Raw genomic sequence first — 22,019 nt, 5'->3', positions numbered from 1 at the left:
TTTCCTCCATCCAAGAGTTAAAAGCTATCAATTCAAGATAATCTGCTTTCAATTTAAAACAAATAAACAAAGGAATAAAACAAATCTTTAGCACACAGAAGACGCATCTGTGTAATTCACATCAGTAGTTCAAATGAAATTCAAGAAATAATCTCTGCTGTTAAAAAGGAGCTAAAAAGTAAATTCAATAGCTATTCCTGCCACATAAAAGCACTGGAAATTAGCCTGTATACCAAGGTAAATTTACATATTTACGTAGGTGATATGGTCTTAAATAGCTGAACTGTACTGTGTTGTTCTAAAACTGAGAGATTTTAGACTTTTTGTCTTTTGATTGTTATTGCCACATTGCCTAAAATACAGTGACAGAGGTCTATTGGATTCTACAGACACACTTCATCATGACAATAGCAACAGTCACTTCTGGCGCAGAAGTCTGTGATTATGTTGGTATATATCTATCTTTGTTCTACTTATTTATGTAGCAGCAGCCCAAATGAAGGCTGGGCAGTTTTAGTGATTTAACAGAAAGTGAGAGAGATACAGGCTCCAGTAGCTTTGTGATATTCTAGCATTACAAAAATGCAACTAACTGGGCTTACTGGGCTAGACGTGTTGTATTTAGTGATGATTTGTGCCTTCTGAATAATACAGGCTGTGTATATACCTGCAAATTCAAGCACATGCATACTGTAACAGGGCTATTTTAGGACATTCTCTGGCACACATTTTTCATGTATTGATTAGTTTTCCCCCAAACAGGTTCTTTTCAGGGACTGTTCCCAGGAGAATGTTTGCATGCAGCCGCCCTCTTTAGGAGGCTAAGATGATTTTACTGGCATAGACATAGACTATTTCATGTCATTTTGCCTCAGTACCCAGGAAATTTCCTGACCACATTGAATTTACCAGTGTAGACATGGCTATAAAATAACTATAGTTACAAACATGTATTTTCATCCAATTGTGAGATGTTGCTGTTTTCTAACAACGTGAACCTGGATGGACTTTACTGACTTAATTAGATTACATTACCAGAATGAAGTGGATTTGATGGTTTTTTGCACTGAGCTGAGCAAAGAGTTATGTGAAAATGATACAGGTGTCAAGAGGAACTATCAGTACAGGTATTGGAGGAGATAACCAAGATAGAAGGAAGCAAGTAGCACAAAGGAATCAGCAAGTTACTAGCAGATTTTCTAAATGAACTGGGGAGGCCATATAGTTATGATAGTTATAGAGTTGTAGTTTTGTTTCTTTACTGTGAGGGTGGTGAGGCACTGGAATGGGTTTCCCAAGGAAGCTGTGAATGCTCCATCCCTGGCAGTGTTCAAGGCCAGGTTGGACAGAGCCTTGGGTAAGATGGTTTAGTGTGAGGTGACCCTGCCCATGGCAGGGGGTTTGGAACTGGATGATCTTAAGGTCCTTTCCAACCCTAACTATTCTATGATTCTATGTTTAGTTCATTTTTATCAAGGGTGTTATAAATCATATCCAGATTTTTAGAATTTTTCCATCGTGGTAATAAGCACACAGAAAATTTGCAAGTAGCAATGTACATATTTAAGAAACAGTCAGGTTTATAACTTCTCATATAAGGTCAGTTCCCACAGACATATTCAGAAAATAAAGACAATTTTTTATTAGAAAGTTGCTTTAGAAGGTATTTTTTTTTATATAACTTGAATAGCTAGAACAAAAAAAAACCATACTGTGTTTAAAATACATTGTCAGTGTATGTATAAAAGCTCTAAGTTCTTTGCTCAAGTTTTCCAAGTTATATCTGATAATGGGTGCTTACCACTTCTATTTTTCAGCCATTTCTGTGTATGTTACACTTAAAAAACAAATACAAAATTGGACTACAATAAATTTATCCTCAAAGGTTATTATTCTCTTTTGACATCTTCTATCTATGTATAACTGCTGCCTTATCTAGGGAAAGAATGAAAGAGATTGAACAGATCTGAGTTTTCAGTCGGTGAGTTTGGGGTGAAGATACAACACAAACTGATGCTTCTTTATTAGCCTTGAATACAAATTCAAACAATTGCTTATGATGGAATAACAGTCAATACAGCTCCTTCAAGTAGCACTAAGTAAGAAATCAGAATCTCACTTCAGAAATTCAAAAGGGAACAAAAATAGCCTAAGCTTGAACCGGAAAACAGCCACAGATCTGCTGCAGAATACACTGATTATCCAAGCTGTGTAGCTAAACAGAAAGAGAGAAGAAAAGAGGAGGATCCAGAAATGTGAAGGAATTTAGGCTTTCAATAAGCACTCAAAATGAAAAGAGGGCACGAGAAACCTTTTAAACAACTCATCTGTAATATGGTGTTCCTTTTAGAATTTCAAGTCTCTTCCCATAACAAAACAATGCCTGCTATGTTAGGCAGTAGTTATAGATTTCTTTAAAAGAAAAGGTAAAGTGCTTATTTGCGGAACAGCATCTCTTTTTTAATCCCTAAAGAAAGGAGAAAATACTTTATTCCATTGAGAAGTTGCCATGGCAACATGGATACCCATGAATACATGCTGAAATTTTTGCTTTTGCCTTACTTTTCCTTCCACATGCTGCTGTTACCATTTAGCTGAGTGAATTATCCATCCATATTTTTCTCATGTTTATCATCTAAGTGACAATTCTGATTCCTGCCTTAGATTTTACCAGCAAGACTATCAGGAATCTTTAGTGTTTCAATTTGTTTGCTTGGCTTGTGTTTTAGGGTAGGTGGGAAGGATTTTCTCGTGTTTTCAGTTACTTGCTTGTGATGATTCAAGTGTTGAATTAGGAATTAGGACTGCATGACACCTACTACTGCTTTACCAGTTTATGCAATTCTATGTTTACTTAACAGAAATCTATATGGGAAATGGAGATCTTCCATGACATTTGAGAGGTTATTTGTCTTGGTGCCCATTTCTATAATTATTCTAGATAATGGGTGTGCTAAAAAAAAAAAAAAACAACAAAAAGCAAACAATAATAATTACGCTTCATTTAAATAGTAGTAGGTGAAATTCTGCTCTCCTCTGCTCCAGAACTAATATGGAGAAACAACTGAAGCAGTGGAGTTACAAATGTATAAAAAGCTTTCTGCAAATAAAATCAGAATCTTTTTACTGGTAGTTACATTAGAGCTTAGGGATCCCCTCAGTGTGCTAGAGAGATGATAAAGAAAATAAAGCAGGAGAATGGAACTGCTGGTTTAGTTCTTATGGCAAGCAGGCTATAGCTCCAACTTTAGCCCCCAGTATTTTTGTCTCTCCTAAAAGATATGATATGAAGTAATTGCATAAGGTGGAGAGCTGTCTGCTGTCAGATGTGCTGGTGTAAGCCTGGAGCCAATTCTTTGATGCAAGCACCAAGAATTTCCTTTGGAATGTCATTCTGTATCACCCTGTAGAACCACTTACACAAATGTAAAGCTACTACAAAAAGGAAACAAGTTGCACAAAGAGAAAATGGTTGTAGTGTTCCTAGACTAATAATGACAGTATTTTAGATCCACTACCTGAAGATAAGATTTTATGAGAAATATGAAATTCAGCTATTCAGAGACAGCAATTTAATTCTAAGCAGTTTATCAGGGGGCTATATTACTAGCTGAATAGTCTGAAGGAATCATTTGAGGCACTATTTCATGCCCCCCTTTAAAAACTTCAGGATATTTTCAAAAATACAAACACCAGAACCCAACACTGCTTGATTCTTAAATCAGCCAAAGTCTTACATCCATCTGCTTGTGGACACCCAAATATCTCATGAACTCCATGTCTTTATTTCTTATTGCAACTCATTAGGGGTTTTTTTGCCAGCTATAGGCTGGTGAACTAAAAACAACAACCCAAATGGAGCAAGCAGCTATAAAGGAAGACTTTATCGATCATAGATAGGATCAAGGCTCATAGAATACCAGGTTGGAAGAGACCTCAAGGATCATCTGGTCCAACCTTTCTTTACAAAAGCACAGTCTAGCCAACATAGCTCAGCACCCTGTCCAGCTGAATCTCTATCAATATTGATCTAATAATATGCTTACATGGGTTATAAAATTGAAGTGTTTCCTGCTGCAAAGAGGTAACTCTCTATATGCCACACCACTGCCTGAGGGAACCAGGATCTGTGCACAGCAGCCGCAGCCGCTCGGGTATCCTCAGCCTCTTTATGTCACTGTAATCTCAGAGTAATTCCCATTCTTCTATGGGATCACGTGTGTGTGACAGCAGAGTTTGGACTGCGGTTGGCTGTTTTCTAGTATATAACCACGCTTGCTGAGGAGTCATGTAGTGTAAAAAATAAGCATCTTCAGAGGTGCATAAATTAATAGCTAAGGAATGTAAAAAAAATTGGTTTGTTAATAAATCGCCAGAAAAAGCAGCTTACCGTCTCTCTGTAGAGAGATATGTCCTAGTGAATTTGCAGTAGATGTGGAGACAGCAGCACCAACAGTATAGCTTGGAGACAGAGAGAAAGCAGGGAATCATGCTCTGCCAAACCAGAAAGTGTTAATGAATATTTCAGCACCGATTGATAGCAGATCTTCCTACCCCACCCCAGAACTATTTTGAGGTGCCGAATGGGGTAAAATTACCTCCCAGTTCTGGGTTGCTTCTGAGCAAAAAGGTGAAATTCAGCCAGCTTTTACTGAAGGCTGAGAAAATACCTTGAAGGTTCTGGGTTTGTTTCAGTACTGTCACTTTGTGTTTGTCTCATCTCCTTTTAGCTTGAGTTTCACAGCTCTTCCAGTTAATGCACATGTCGTGAGGGTCAGAAAGATAATTAATGGCCTTATCGTTGCACAAAGAGGTTTCTTAGAATTTCTCGAAATCTTTGCTTTCCAAATTTTCTTTTTATTCAGTTTCACCTTTCCATTCCTGTTAATATTCAGGAGTATATGAAGAACCAGATACATATATACACAGTGTCTTAATAAATTTTTGATCTGCTGTAGACACAGCACCTTTAAAGTTCTGCCTATAAAAGCAAGTTCCCAACAGTTTGTTCTGCTGCTGGTTATTTGGGAATTTCATTGCATTTTCCCTGTTTGGTGAGCAAATGGCTTCTGGATGCCAGTTAACTAGGATTAGATTATGCCAGACCCTAATGCAGCCAAAAAAGTAAAATTTAAACCTCTTTACAATTGCCAAATATTTTAAATCCAGTGTGAGGGCTGCATTTTAATGCTGTTCCCAAGCAAGGGTGTGAGAATAACAGGAGAAAGACAGAGAAAGGCAATGAATCAGAACAAAATCTCTTTTGGCCAAAAATGGGACCCGAGGCTCCAGTTGAGAAGTCTGGACTTCACATAGGACAAACGGAGACATGGGAATGTGTCACATCACATCCCCGTGGCTGGGAAGGGAGCCACAGAAAGCAAGCCATGTGGTTGCTCTGGCTGTAGTCTGAAGTGGTTCTTTTAGGCTATTTTAACCTGGAGCATAACACTGTGAAACATGATGATACACTTTCTGGGTGGGGGGAGACTCACACTCAGTGGGCTCAGCAGAGTAAGGGACCAGCTCGAAAGGATGCATAGGTGTGAATTAACCCTTTGAATGGCAGTACTTCTCCAGCAAAATGAGGAACTTCAGCTTGCTTTGTAAGTGAGCAGCTGTTTCAATACCATAGAAAATCACCTTTTTCTGAGTGTTCAGGTGTGTTACCTCTCCTGGATGTCCCTGTGAGCAGCTCCAACAAGTGCAAAGAAACCACAAAGAATGTCCCACCAAACCCCCCAAAGCTTTGAATTCAAAAATAGCAGGCACAGAACTGAGCATTGCTGAAGACCCCTGAAATGCAATTCACTTTATATAGGCACAGGGCCTGCTCTGTCTTTTTGAAAGAAGAAAGGGTTTCCCAGTCGCAAAAAGGTGCGAGACAGCCGCAGCGCTTCTGAACATTTACAGTTGTTTTCTAAGAAACAATACCAAGAGCTGTGTTAAAGATGTCAACTGCAGTGCACAGAGGGATGTTTTGGGCTGAGTGCTGCAAGGCCCAGGAAAGATGCTGCGTATTCTGGAGTGCCATCTACTGGCATTTACTCTGCTAACTACTTACATAAGCATTTCCTCGGAGTATCTTCCCAGCGATTTCCCTGGAGCTGATGGATATATGCATGAAGGAGAGCAGGCGCTCGGTGCAGTTTGAATAGGAAGCCTTGTCCGGGGTGAGCTCAGAAATTTGCTTAGGACTGTTCCAAAAGTGAACAGAAAATCATGTTCTTAGTAGAAAGTACTGCTGCTGAATGGAACAAATGTGACCCCTTTTGTGTGTGCTTTATGCAGTTGCATCCAGAAAGAACAATTTGTCTGACCCGTGTTCTGTTATCACTTACACATCACATGACTGATAAAACAGCAAATAATACTTTCAGGGTAGACCCATAATTTATATTACCTAAGTTGCACCTTTCTGGAAAAGCATCCAGGTTAATTTCATGTCCAGACCTTAATTTTTAGCTCAGAAAAAAAGTCACAGACTAATATTTTCATTCCTGGCCCATATGTTGGCTTTTCTTGACCATGACTTAGTTACCAAATACCTTATAGCATCTGGCTTCTAATTGGGATGAATTTGGTTAGTCAGACAGTTAATGAGGGATACACTAAGAAGTAAATGTAAAAGAAAAATTAGCACTTTAATAATTTATAAGCCTCATAACATTAGCAGTTGCATTAAATCCCACTGAAATTGATAAATAGAACAAAGGGAAGGTGTAAATAGAACAAAGGGAAGGTGTTCGTCTAATTATATTTGAGCTCATGCTTAAAGATTCCCTCTCTGAATATCTGAAAAGCTGGTCTTGAAGGAAGAATCTGATTGCTCTTTAAAGACACAGTGGGAGTATATTCCCATGGCAGTGGAGAGAGGATGAAAAGATAGGAGATGGCAAGGCAGATATGGACCTGAATAAAGTCCATAGAAAACAGAATTAAACAGAAAATCCACATGTATGTATTTTCTGAGCCAAATGACAACTGGGAAATGGGTTGAGTTTCACCAGCCAAAACACACTTGCTTTCTTCACAAGTGCATTTCTATGGACATAGGGCTGTGTATTTTTATAAACAAAGAAATTACTGGATTACCTCTTGAATCATCCCCTATTTTCCTTCTAACAGGAATAAACTCTCAGTAACACAAAGCAATCATAAAACCAGCACTGTAGCTATGCTTTGTGTTTATAACAGTAGGTCTCTCCCTTCACTCCTTCTCCCTTCTTGGGGGGGATTCTTGGAAGAGACTTCTTAGAAGCACAGTCCTGACCTCAGTCCCTCTTATAGGCACAATCCTGACCCACTTGGTGAGCTTCTGGGAGCTATGTGAACATGAAACTCTCTGCTGGACAACTTCCTACAGCCTCCAAGGGCACCTTGGTTGTTTTAACAGACTACTAAGGCAGATTTCAGCTAATAGAGCAGTCTCCAAGGATGTATTTCTCTGATAAGCTTCCTTATCTCCTTAAAAAATCCCCAAAATGACAAGAATGATTTATTCAGGAGATTCATATTCATAGGAAATTTATCATATAAGAACTCTAGATTCATAAGAAATCTAGGTTATATCAAGAGCTTCGTCAGACACTTTCTGACGTGGTCAAATCGTTTAGAAAAGGATTCATCTCAAATAGTTCCACTCGTTTGATTTAGTCAGGCAACAAAGCAACTTGCCTTTGGCTTTGTCTTTAGTCACTTCAGAGGCACATCCATACCTCTAGGGTATGATTCATCCCATCCTAATGCAGAAACAGAGCATTAAGTGGAACACTCTTAATTTTGCTTCCCTTGCTAACTGCAGTCCAGAGACTGGTTCTGCATTGTTTTTTTCATACATTTTATTTCATTGACTTAGTCAGTGGAGAGGGTTAGGCACCCTTAGAGGTAAGTACATCCCATCTACCTGACATCTGGCTTAGGAGGGCTGAATCACACTCAGGAGATGCCTTTCCCCTGACTGCAGAGGTTATCTTAAAGTGTTGCTTCAGTTTGGCAATTTGTACTGGTGAAGTGAATCTCCTACTCACTTCCTGCACTAAAAAAGAATCTCATGTTCTTCCATCCCATTCTAGCAGAGATGATTGCTTTCACTCACCTTCTCATTCACTGTTTCTATGAAATAGAAATACACCTCTGGGATGAAAGAATTCTGGAGGTTTCAGTGTTACGTGTTTTCTCCTCTATGATGTCTCACTCAGTAATGAACGTCTTCTTTCTCCACAAAAAATTCTCATTAACTATGTTGATTATCTGATAATCACAGAGTCCTGTATTTCGAAGGAATCTCTGGTGATTTGGAGTTTTATTTGTTTTGGTGGGGTTTTCAGTAAAAAAAACCAAAACAACAGATAGCAGAACACTGTTGTTCTGTTTCGTTCTCCTAGATCCATCAGCTGTTCTGCTATACACACCCACCAAATTCTTTAGTCTGATCTTCTGCTTGTGTCATTATATTTTGCTCCATATTCCATACTGACACCATGTCAAGGAAGTTCCTGAATATAAAGTAGAAATGCAAGTTAACACTTGTACTAATTCCCTGTATTTTTATTGTACTAGAATATGACAAAAAAATCCTCCTCCTCATTCTGATCACTTCTCTGGCCAAGAAAGACATGCAGCGAGAGCTACTATAAAAGATCATGATCATCAAAGACACATTCTTAGATAATAAATACATTATTGTGGCATAAAAAATATTGAGCAGCAACTTTGTGACACTTACAGACTGTGTGGGTAGTTTTAACTCATGGCAAAAGTGAAGGAGCTTGACTCAGCCAAAACTAGCTGACTGTCATTTGAGGTTACATTGAACTTCATTTCTGTTCCAGGAGTCTCAAATTGGACTAGCAGCTTCTACAGATCATCTGACAAATAATGACTTGTTATGCGATTGTAACTGGACTTTGCCTGTGAACCCAGAGCATTTATATAAATTATGTTTGATTCTGACAGCATTTAATATCTGTATTCAGATACTGAGGTGCTTTTCCAATACCCACCACTATGATATCTCAATTGCTGATACATGCTCATCCTTGTAACATTCCTCAGAAGTAGAGCAGCATCTTTTCACATTTTGTACATACAGCATCAAGACAGAGTGAAACTAAGTGCTCATTTAGTCTGACAAAACACAGATATTTTCAGAATGAAAGGGGTTTGGTTTTGGAGCTATTTTCATATTCAAAGCCAACAATTCCCCCTCTTACTGTGTGGGGAGCAAAAATCTGTGATTTTGGCTTTGTTCAGGATGCTTTGGCTGAAGCCAAAATCCTCCATTTCGCAACCGCAGCAGCATATTTAACTCCACTCCTGTCCTGCTTGCCTACTATTTGTAGGCAACACTGAATTGAGCCTCAGCGTGTTTTCAAGGGTATAAATGAGAACTGATGTCTTAGTATACATGGGTAGTTTCAGATACAGATTAGTGTATTCTTTTAAGATGTGCCCTGTACTAGAAGGATGTCTTCTTTGAAATAACCCAGCTTATATGAAAATCATACACAGAAAAATTTAAAATTAACATATAATCTTTCTTGCAACAAACTTATTGCATTGCACGTTTTCTTCACTCCTTAAAAAAAATATTAACATCTTCTGTTTGCTTTTATTTTTTACAATTGCAACTCTGCTAATAGAAAGTGTTTTATACAGGTAATTTGTACTCGGTCTGAAGAGTACAACAGCCGTGAGGCTTTATGCAATGCCACAAGTGAGGGACCTATACTGCGAAATCCTGGGAACAATGATAAATCAAGGACCCCAAGGCTCCCATCCTCAGCTGAAGTTGAATTTTGCCTATCACTGACTCAGTATGAATCTGGACCCATGGATAAAATGGCCAATTACAGTTTCCGAAACACTTTGGAAGGTAACATGATTATTCTATTATGCCATTTCCATCTGTAAATTGAGTCTCTCTGGGGTTAGAGTCACTAAACTTGGCTGTGTGAGTTGATTCTATGAAACACTACTCAAAAAGAAATAAAATCTTATGTTTTCCTCTGGAGTAGCAACAGACACAAAGAACCATGTTAAAGGCATTTGATAAGAAAATAGAAAATAACATGTTAGGAGATATTGTTTCCTGATATTGTCTGCACCAAGCACAGCAAAGAAATATAAGACTGTATAAAAGGAGACCACCTAATAATCTACGTACACATAACAATGTCCATGTGCGTTACAGGTTTGCCCTGAAACCCACTGTGTTCCAGAGGTCAACAAGGCTGAAAAAGGGTGCTGCCAGTTAGCATGTTATGTCTGCATCCTTCAACTGTGAACTCCATAGCAGACTTCTCTCCAAATTCTAAGGATTAGGGATTAAGTTATACCTAAAAGAATGAGACTTGGTATTATTTCCAGAAGAATTTAGTTTTTTATCTTAATTATCTAACTATCCAACCTGGTTTGAATGTTCCTAATGTGCTAGTAAACAAGGGACATTAGCTAAGAGGAGTAATTATTCTTAATTATCTGTCTACCTAGTCTTTTTTGAATCTTGCTCATTTGCTAATGAATAAGGATAGCACATGATATGTATCAATCAATATTTCTACAGTATCATATATCAGTTGAATCAAATATTACCTACTCTTGATGTCCCAGAGATTTTTTTCTTGCAAGGAACTGAGCAAGGGCCAAAATAATGCATTATAGGAGCTCATGTGAGGGTAAGAAATCAAAACTTTTAATATGTTCAGTGTAACTCTTAAATGCAGTGTGGAATGCTGTAAAGATTTCTTAGGGTGAAAAAAAAATGAAGCAGTTTAAGCTCTAAAAGCAGTCAAAAATGTGGAATTTTTGTGCTGAGAATCCAGACATTAATTGACTCCAGCTCTGGACATAGCTGTGCTTTTTATCTTTGAAAACAGTAGCTACACAAATTATGGGAAAGAAAAAGGTGACATAACTGAGTAGAGATTTGTTTACATTTTTATCCTTAAAGTACGTAAATAGATGCAAAGCATGGAACAGGAGTAGAGAAACGAGAACTGAAATAAACAAGTCATAACATAACGAGAGTGCACCATCGTGCTGCTAGTGTTGTGAACAAAAGCAAATGCACAGTCTATGGAAGTTAAGCTGAGCCCCACAGGGGTTTGCTGAGAAGCAGAGTCAAAACGGACCACTCACTCACAAAGCCAAAAAGTCAGTATCATGACTGCTCATTAAAAGAGAGTAATTGAGTGGGTACTTGCATAAAAAGGGAAAAACCTGCTTTTTGTCAATGTCAAGTTTAAATTGGCAGCTAAATAGAGTCATAGATCAAATATACCCCTTTTGATAAAAATGGGTGCATTTTCTCATTGAAAATAACAGTAGCTGTGTTCCACAGAATAGCACAAAGATCAGAAAAGCACCTTCACTTCTCAAGGAGACTGGAAGAAGTGATTTTAACTCTAAAATCAGAGTCAGTGTTTTGTTCCATTAATCTGTCAAACATTTTCTTTATTGCTGTCTCTCTGTCACATTAATTTCATGGCTAGCAAGCACAGTCATGGCTGGTCTTTGTTAACATTATAGTGTCATCTGCCAATCACACTTGAAGAGGGTCATGCTTTAATCTGAATAATGGTAATATCATTGTATCTTACAAGAACTCTTCTGAATCAAATTTTTCCTCCAAATGAGTTCTTTTGTTCTGTGTAACAAGCCTTCAGAAGCTGAAGAGTGTTCATCTTTCTCCTAACTGAGGTTATGAAGCTCCAGCCCACCACTGAGGTCATTTGGAGCCCTCCAAATACCACACAAGGCATGTCATGTTTGTTGCTATTAGATTCTAATGTTTTTCTTGAGATTTAGATAGTTCTAATAGACTGGGGAAAAAAAAAAAAACAAATATGTTTTCATGGATATATGCAAGCCAGATACAATTCAGAGTCCATACAGCTTGGGTAGCTACAGAACCTTTATTTTGTTGGTCAAGATACTTCATTTCTTCTGGATGAATCCAGTTAACACAGGGCAGAGCATGTTTGCTTTATCAATCCATCAAGATAGGCCCTCCATGACACATACCATAGCCCTCTCAGAGAACATGTAGGACCCTTCCTATGTGATTCTAAATGGGAAGAAAAGAGCCTGAGAATCCCCTTTTCTCCTGGCAGTGGATGTGGAACTTTGTGAGTCCTGTGAATCATGACAAGGGAGCCTGGGAAGCTGCAGCTTAGTAGGGTAAGACTGAGACAATGAATGTCCCCTCCTTATTAGCTCTGTAGACTTGAAACCAGAACAACCTAACATTAGATGTCTGTTCTAGGGGAAAACCTGTTAATAAAGTGACCATGTTTACTCATAGTCCAACTCCCAGTGCAATTACCAGATCCTATATTGCTGTCTAACTTTTATAGCTTAGCTAAAAGAGACCGACATTGCTCAAGTGCTTATATGGAAAACCGTAAAAGGCAGCAGAGTGATATTATCTTTCTTTCCATAAGAATATTTCTTTCGAGCCAGAGATCACTAAAGCATAGCTGTGTCCACATCATCCCATAATCATAGAATCACAGAATAGTTAGGGTTGGAAAGGACCTTAAGATCATCAACCCATCCAACCCCCCTGCCATGGGCAGGGACACCTCACACTAAACCATCTCACACAAGGCTTCGTCCAACCTGGTCTTGAACATCGCCAGGGATGGAGCATTCACAACCTCCCTGGGCAACCCATTCCAGTGCCTCACCACCCTCACAGGAAAGAATTTCCTCCTTATGTCCAATCTAAACTTCACCTGTTTAAGTTTTAACCCGTTACCCCTTGTCCTGTCACTACAGTCCCTAATGAAGAGTTCCTCCCCAGCATCCCTATAGGCCCCCTTCACAAACTGGAAGGCTGCTATGAGGTCTCCACGCAGCCTTCTCTTCTCCAGGCTCAACAGCCCCAACTTTCTCAGCCTGTCTTCATACAGGAGGTACTCCAGACCCCTGATCATCCTCGTGGCCTCCTCTGGACTTGTTCCAACAGTTTCATGTCCTTTTTATGTTGAGGACACCAGAACTGCACACAATACTCCAGGTGAGGTCTCAGGAGAGCAGAGTAGAGGGGCAGGATCACCTCCTTCGACCTGCTGGTCATGCTCCTTTTGATGAGTGTCTGAATGTGAGCCAGGTGTGGCTCAGTAAGTATTTCTCTATATTACTGTGGAGATGGAGCCTATTCAATCAGCACAACTTTTTGCAGATTTTTTTCTCTGAGGATATTTTATTTTTAACCTGAATTATGTCAACACTCAACTGGACATCACAGGACCACAAACATTTCTGTCAACTAACTTATATAGCCAACACGATAGTGAACTGCAATATGAAGCCAAGAATACATGGTTAATGTTGACAAAGATGGTGGTAAGATTTTCAATAAGTATTACTGCCAAAAAACCCATATCGTGTTAGCTCCTTTCTTAAAAGTGGCTTGCTTATTATTTTTTATTGTACAGATGCCAAGCTTCAATTGCCAGCTTGCATTTATTGTTCCAGTGCCTACTTCTACATGACAGCATTCTTACAAACCTAACACTCTATATTTCCTAACATTTACTACTTTTCCTAAGCAAAAAACTTTTCAGTCCTTCTTTACTTGTTTACACAAGTTTGTGCCATCACACCTAAGGTCAAGTTCTAGTAGCTTTTAGATCCAACATAAATCCAAAGTAAGTGTATTGACTGTACTGGAGCTACTCTAGTGACCAGAACCAACCTAGTGACTGTAATTGACTGGCTCCTGATTTACAGCAATGTGAGATTTACCCTTCAGTTTTAGTTCTGTAATGTTCTCACTTAAAAGAACCAACCATATAGAAGAATACTTTCTAGGCAAAACTTAATGCTCTTCCATGCTTGAGTGTACTGGAACAAAGACAGCACCATTTTACCCTTCAGAGAGGTGGGTATAAACATTATTATGCAGGCTGAATCTCTGTTTGACTAACAGAAAATGTTGCACAGAGACAGAAATGTTGTCACTCAAAGAGTAACTACAACAGCCATAAACAGCAAAGGTCAGTATTTTTCAATAAGGCAACACCCCACTGAGGCTGAGCACATGGGTTGTCCTTTCACTTTAGGACAGGCCAGTTTTTGTTTTAACTGTAAAACAACAGGTTAAAAGCAGTTTGCGTATTGCCACTTGAAGTGGGAAAAAACATTTTATGTAGGATTTGTTGAATCATAGCTCTAATTGGGGAACACTTTTGACCTCACTGGACACTTCATAGATACAAGATGAGAACCAAAAATCAGTTTGGTTTATCAACATCAGGTGAGATCCGAAATGGATTAGCTGACTGCAAATGAAATAGCTGGGTTTCTCCTTTGTGGACTTCAGTTTTGGTGTGACACCTCAAATGCTATCTCCTAAGAATAAGAGAAGGTGAAAACCTTAAAATTTCTTGTTATTTGTGAGCAAATTTCACATCTGAAATTATTTTATTCATGGAAGTTTCAAATGAAAATCAGTGCCTTCCAAGTTTGGCACAAAATAACAAAGAACATTTAAAAAGAAAAAAATTCTAAAACTCTGTATCACTTTCATTATTCATAATTAACTCATGACACATGGTATCAAGTCAAGCCATGTCATAGCATTCCACTGTCTGTCACAATTATGCATTGTTACTGCTGTTCTATCATGAAATAATGGAATAAAACATCAAACATTTCAAAATGTAATTTCATTTGAATAGGACATTTTCCTTTTTTTTTATTGAAATAAGATATTTTCATCTGGGAAAGTTTTCTCAGTATTTTCACTGTGATCCATATAGCTAATGAAAAATGGTTTCTCAAAATGACGTTTGCCAACAGAAAACTTCTAATTAAAAAAGTTATACCCTACAGCCAACATTCTCACCCAGCTCAAACATCAATCTCTGGGTAAACTTATGCTGCACATTGAGGAAGTGCTGTTAACTTGCAGAGCGCTATTAGTAGAAAACTAAAAAGTCTACTGTCCCCAGACCACAGTCTATTGTCCCCAGACCACAGTCTATTGTACCCAAAACAGTCATTTTGGCGGAAAAATCTAGATGGTGACATGGTCTAAATTAGACAATCACAAACTTTCATTTACTAGAGCCCCTAGGCCAAATTCTGTGTATCTTGCAACTACCTCACTCTAGAGAGAATACAGCAATAACATTGCTTGAGAAAATATGTAAGATTTAACCCTGAAAAATTTCCTGTGAGATTGCCAATGGCAGAAAAACTCCACAAACTTAAGCCAGAAGAACATCACTAATTTCAAAGACCAGAAAGGATATGGCCTTAAAACTCTTATATTCTTCCTATTTTAAAGTAGATACATCTATCTGACTTGAACTTCCCTAAAATGTGAAATCCTTATTAATGAAAAAAATCATCCCAAGGGAGAGCAGGACTAAGTATGTCAGCCAATTGGACTCAGACAGAAAATAATAGGATCACAGAATCATTTAGGCTGGAAAAGACCTTTCAGATCATTGACCCCAACCATAAACCAAACACTATCAAGTCCATCACTAACTATGTCCCTTTACACCACATCTACATGTGTTTTAAATACCTCCAGGGATGGTGACTCCACCACTTCCCTGGGCAGCCTGTTCCAACATTTGACAATCCTTTCAGTAAATAATTTTCTTCTAATATCCAATCTAAACCTCCCCTGGTACAACTTGAGGCAGTTTCTTCTTGTCTTATCTCTCATTACTTGGGAAAAGAGACCAACCCCCACCACAAAAAGTGTTTCAGCAGCTGTAGAGAGTGATAAGGTCCCCTCTGAGCCTTCTGTTCTCCAAATTAAATCCCCGAAGTCCCTCAGCCATTCCCATTACTCTTGTGCTCCAGACCCTTTGCCAGCTCCATTGGCCTTCTCTAGACCCACTCCAGCACCTCAATGTCTCTTTCATATTGAGGGGTCCAGAACTGAACACAGGATTTGAGATGTGGCCTGACCAGTGCCCAGTACAGGGGGATGATCACTGCCCTGGCCCTGCTGCCACACTGGTGCTGATACAGGCCAGGTTGCTGTTGGCCTTCTTGGCTGCCTGGGCACAAGCTGCTCATGTTCAGTTCCATCAGTCAGCACCCACAGGTCCTTTTCCATGAGCAGTTTCCAGCCACTCTTCCCTAAGCCTGTAGCATTGGTTTGGGGTTGTTGGCCCAAATGTAGGACCCAAATGTAGGACCCAAATGCACTTTGCCTCGTTAAACCTCATACCATTGGCTACAGCCCATTGATGCATCCTGTCCAGATCCATCTGCAGAGCTTCCTACCCTCCAGCAGATCAACACTCCCACTCAACTTGGTGTTGTCTACAAACTGTCCTAACAACTGGCCCAGAAAACCATACAAAACTAAAATTTGTTTTGTAAGAAAAACAGTTAATAAAGCCACCTGCAAGACTGTTATCAATAACTCAATGTTAGCAATGCTACAGATGTTAAGCAGCCCACTAAGATAATCATAGGAGATAGGACTATTGGAATGGTTCCTCATTCCTGTAGCACTGAATGTTGCTAATGCTCTCCAAGTCCTGCAAAATCTATGCAGAGCTTCAGTCAGAAGCAAATGAGCAACTGAGGAAAACACTATCTGTTTTTAGTACAAAAAGCTTTGCCCTTGAGTGATTGTACATGAACTTTCATGGTCTCCGTTACTGGATTATAAAATCCACAGTTAATATAATTAAATCTTTATTAAAAGACACACCTTACCTAACTACATGTTCACTAAGAACCACGCATATATCACCCTAAAAACTGTCAGGCAGCCTTAATTTTGAGTGGCATCAAGCTCCTCCTATAGTAAACTCTGGGCTAAATCCCCATCTGATTTAATCTGGCCTGACTCTAGTGAAGCTACTTCAAACCCACTGAATTTTGCTGACTTACAGTGCTATAAGCAGGAGCAGAATCAAGTTTATGATCTCTTAAAAATGTGATTTTTCTCTTATTGAAACCACTGGTAAAACTTCCAGTCACTTCAGTGATGTAGACCCTAATGGTTATTTCTAATGCACCATAATTAAATGAGGGTTTAAAAGGATGTCTGAATGCTACAGCTTCCTATACTGGCCAAATGATTTAACAACTCACTGACATCAGGGGCAGTCCAGCTTCTCTGTGCAGTCTCTGCTATCAGTTGCTTTCCCTCCTTTTTTGATACCAACACTGGTTCTTATCATGCCCTTACATGAGATGCTGTATCTCAGTAGCCTGGGAAAAAACTGAAATCCCATACTCCAGGGTAGTTTACTGCCAGGAGTTAAATCAGATGGTACAAGGATATGCATGAGAAAGGGAGGCAGAGCAGGGGGCAAGGCAAGGGGAGGAAGTGGAGGCAAGGAACTCTTATTTCAGCTCACTGCAGTTGTAGATCTATAGCCTCACGTTTGCTGTGGAGGTGATTTTACTGCAGCCACTTCAGCAAAGTTGCCAGTACCCTGAAAAAAATGCTCATTTTATTCACATATACTTTTTCATTTGTTCTACCCCATTTCACAGTGTGTCGTCCTGAATAGGTGACTGCACTGAAGTACTCTTAAAAGTTTGAGTGAAAAGAATAAGTCCCTGAGTAATAAAGTGAAGTGACATCACGTTGTGGTTTTATTCCTGATAACAATTCATATCAGTTTTCATAATGAGAAATCAGATATTAGAAGTTCTCATGCACATGGTTAAACATGATGTCACCTTTGACGCTGATTGACTGCACCTCAATTAACTGGGAGCTGGAGGGTGGGGTTGCTAAAGCTGTCCCGTTTACGGAGTTTTGATTATTAAGATAAATTGTTTGTGTGCAGATGTTCCATGAAAATCTATCCAGAGCCAAAGAGAGTATTTTGTGTACTGGTTTATGAATTATTAGGCCAAGTGCTTGCAATGCATTAAGAAATATCCCAAGAAGTATCCCAAGTCTGATATAAACCCTTCTGCCTACACTCTGCGTAAAGTTTATCTTCCCTTAAACATACTTATAATGCAGTTGAATATAAGTGGAAGAGTTGCTTCAGAATGATACACAGATCATTTTCAGTTCTTATTCACAGTAATTTCCTAGTGTTGCTACATCACCTGATTCCAGCAATCATACACTGTGGCCATCAGCAAAGAAGGCCAGAATTGTTGCTATTGGATCCTGTGAGTTCTAGCCAGACTGTCAATGTACATCATTCTTCATAGGTAATATTTTAGTCTGCTGTTTCCCCTGATTGACAGCTAGGTAGCAGTATTCACCACCAGGCAAATTTCTGTGGGCAGTGTTTTCCCTTTGGGAACTTCTGCCCATTGCTGTTTATGTCACCATGCAGCGTCTTCAATAATCCCAGTACACATCAGATCTACTTAAAACATGCAGTTATCTGTAGGCGTTAACATGTTCCTCTTTCTTGCCTAAATTCAGACTCCCTCCACCCTGAAGTCTTACAGTTTTCACCAGAAGCCAACTCTACCTCCTCCAACTGTCCTGATTATGTTTTCTACTCTGACGTTTCTTGAATATCTCAAAATCGTTGTCCTCCTGTTACAATCAGAGAGATGGATGGTTATTATGGTGTATTGGTTCCTAGGTGCCACAGCTATGATTTGATCCCTGTTATAATTACCAGTGGTTTTGTGCCAGATGTTTTTCCCCTGTTTGAAAAGGTTAACAGACAAGGCAAAACCCAATGAGGGACTTCAGAGTAACAAAACAATGTGATCATTTCCCAGTGGAGTCTAGAACTCAGCATTCCAAGTTCATAGGGTATGACTTTGCTCATAAGGCATCTCTAGCCATGTCTCAATTAATACTTTGTGTGACTCAAAGAGTAACAAATCCAAAGAGCAAACCAGTTGGTACTGAGGACCTGATTTCCATGTTAAACATGAGGGTTTTGACAGGGAAAGGGTTCTTTCCCATCAGCTCTAGTTCAGTTCCATGTACTGAGCACCAGCAGATATTTGGTACATTTTTGATTTCCTACAAAGGAATCCAGCCTGCAAAGTCAGAAATTGCCCTGTGATGTGAATCACAGCATGAAACAGGAGGGCTGTTGGGAGATTCACTTCAAAAGTATGTTGCTGATCCTTGTTCAAATGCTAATTCTTGGTCCAAATAAGTAAATAAAGCAACTATTCAAAGTATGTGAGGCATTTCCCAAAGGAAATAGCTAAGATCTTTCTTTTCTCCACCTTGCAGACATGATAAACTGCAACAATACAGGGAAAATACCGGGGATCACCACAAGCATATGTTCACAGCTCTTTTTGATTATCAAATTGTAAAGATGTTTTTATATGTTTCCACTTTACTTCCTCATCCTACAGCTTATAGAAATTGTGAGAAGAAGACAACTTCAGAAACCAGATCAGGTTTTGTAGCATGGATTAAATAGAACTAGCATTGAGTTAAGAAATAGACTGGGAGGACAATTCATGTTTCTGCTGTTTCTTCCCAGAAAATCCCAGAGAAGGATAGGGGTCCTTATAAGTAGGGAGGAAGCTCAGCTATTAGGAATACCAACATCAGAGCTGAGGTACGGACAGACTACCAAATTAAAACTAATGGAAAGATTCAGCTTCCAGCATTTCCTATTCGGGGTTGGTCTGCGTGACCTCTTCTGAAAGGCCGTGTTTTAAGTGCCCTCCAAAATAACCAGAACCTACAGACTTGCATGCTGCAAGTCTGATTGTGGAAAATTATTATTTACCAAATTCTTTTGTAAAGGTTATTATTGTATTGTGTTGGTTGCTATTAATAAAATAACGTGTTCTATAGAGACAAACAATAGTAAATGATTATCTGATGAGATAAAATAGCCTGTTTTATCTTAGGAACCTGTAAGTATAGAGATCAAAAATGAAAATAAAGTGAATAAATATTCTCAACATAAATAGATGAACACACACAAATGGCTGCAGTGATTATGCTGCCTTTTAACAGCCAGGCACCATGGACAAAGAAGTTTACAAATATAAATCAGTTAAGCAGTACATTTGCTGACATCCTGCATTAGTTACATGGCAAGACTTTTAATTTAGCTTATTATAATTTCATCTTTGCTATGCCTTTGAAATACATTAGCACCCCTTTACCTGTTTTCTTAAGCTCTTGTCTAAAAAAGCTGAATGTAAATGAAGTGAAAGTAGGTACTTTGATCTTCAGTCTTACTGGAAAGAAAATTATACCCATTGTCATATCAGCATATGATTTCCTCTTGAATATACAGGCTTTGCTGATCCACGGACTGCAATATCAAACATATCTCAAAGCGGTTTGCATAATGCACTTCACATCTACATGAATGGCTCCATGTCCCAAGTACAAGGTTCTGCAAATGATCCTATCTTTGTACTACACCATGCATTTGTTGACAGGTGAGTTTAGTTCTTCTTAGTAAATCTCATTTATTTTGTGTTTTTATAGTGTTTTTCACCTACATTTCAGAACTGCAAATATTTTACATGCCTTTACATGCACAGCATTTTAAGACATGTGGAACTGATCTCTGCTATTATTTGAGAGCAAGTGTCTTTCATAACCTGTCTGTATGATCACTGGATTAAATATAATTTGACAAGTTGACAAATGCATTCAGCTTTTGTTACCAAGGTAAAAATAGTTCTGCAGTGATGTCATAGTGATTAATATATATGGATGTGTATGTCAGGAAGTTTGGACCAGAAGTGTGTGACTCATTTTAACACGACTATAATCAGTTGGAGCAATTCCTTTACATTCTAAATGTCAGTGCTGCTTTAATTTTTATTCCATAAGGAAAATCCAAGCATGCTATTCATAAATAAAGAAAAAAATCTGTATTTCAGTGTGATAAACAAAATTGTGACTGTCTCTTGATGAAAGAGAAGAGTACAGCTGTGCAGAATGAAAGCAAAGCAAACAGAAGGATATCATGTTTATTAATAAGAAAGGGTAGGGAAACACAGTTTTGCAAGAAAAGAGTGTCTATGTTTAGGACAGTACTCCAAGATTTAATGGTGACTTTAAGAATTTCTGTGTCACTATAATAAATGCAAGTGGCTGCAAACAATCCGCTGTGCATGACATTACACTAAACTCTGATGACTAAAGTGAAAAAAAGAAGTTAACTAAGCAAAGGCAAACAACCCTTGCTCTGAAGCACTTGGTTTATTCTTATCAGTTTTCCTCTGCTTTCCCACCATGCACTGATGGTGACTTGGCTACTGCAGTGCCTAGAAGAAAAACACTATTACCCTGTACAAACTTTGGGAACTCTCATAAATTCGTGTGCTCAGAAACCTACGGACTGAGACTCTGCCTGCATGTGGCAAGGTGTTTATTCAGATGAAAACCAGAATGGTTTCTTCATTTGGGTCACTGAGGCATGCAGCACAGGAAGGATGAAGATTACAACTTGCAGACATCATTCTGCAGTGTAGTTCTTTAGTTCTAGGTAGTTCATACAAAAACTGCCATATAAAACTTTATTTTATTTAACTGAAAAGCTTGTAGGTATAAAAAGGCAAATTTGAAGTCAGGCTTTTTCTCCTCAGTTTATATATTTAATGAGCCTAATGGTTGTATCCTTCACACACTGCACACCCAGAAATAGGACATCAAGTCTAAGCAGGTCACCCAGGCATCACTAGAATGGCTCCTTCAAAGGGTGACCTACCTGTCTTCTGCTCCTCATTAGCCTTCTGAAGGTGTCAGGTTTGAAACTCTCTTCTATTAAAAGCTTTTCTGCAGAACATTTTACAGAGTTAAACAGTGTAGCTTATCTATGATCCACCCATCAACTGCTTGACAGAATGGATGAACAAACATTTCAGGTCATGAGTTTGGCACCTGGAAATTAACTTTCCAACATCTACACTATTAAAGAACAGATCAGTTGAACATTAAAAGAAGAGAAACACAGAAGAAAAAGTTTTATGCTCTGCCATACCAAAAGAATTATTTTCCTTAGTCATTCATGTTTGTATCGGACCAATGCATCTCTTAGCTCCCACTCGCTGAAGGGCTTAAGTAGGATCTTGGTCTTCATGCTGACCCCTCCAACAGAGGAATT

General features: G+C 38.8%; 1 protein-coding gene across 1 annotated transcript in view; it reads left to right on the top strand.

The window, feature by feature from the left end:
• Nucleotides 1-22,019, top strand: part of TYR (tyrosinase) — a 50,251-nt gene that overhangs the window by 1,522 nt on the left and 26,710 nt on the right. The window contains exons 2-3 of the mRNA XM_057399028.1: nucleotides 9,661-9,877; nucleotides 20,196-20,343. Coding sequence (XP_057255011.1) covers nucleotides 9,661-9,877; nucleotides 20,196-20,343 — 365 coding nt within the window. The remainder of the gene's footprint in view (nucleotides 1-9,660; nucleotides 9,878-20,195; nucleotides 20,344-22,019) is intronic.

Source organism: Pezoporus wallicus, unplaced genomic scaffold (genome assembly GCF_028554395.1).
Source record: "Pezoporus wallicus isolate ANWC-B61680 ecotype Strahan unplaced genomic scaffold, APGP_CSIRO_Pwel_v1 contig_3876, whole genome shotgun sequence".
NCBI lineage: Eukaryota > Metazoa > Chordata > Aves > Psittaciformes > Psittacidae > Pezoporus > Pezoporus wallicus.
Note: the sequence above shows the minus strand (reverse complement) of the source record. Positions and strands in the feature narration are given on the sequence as shown.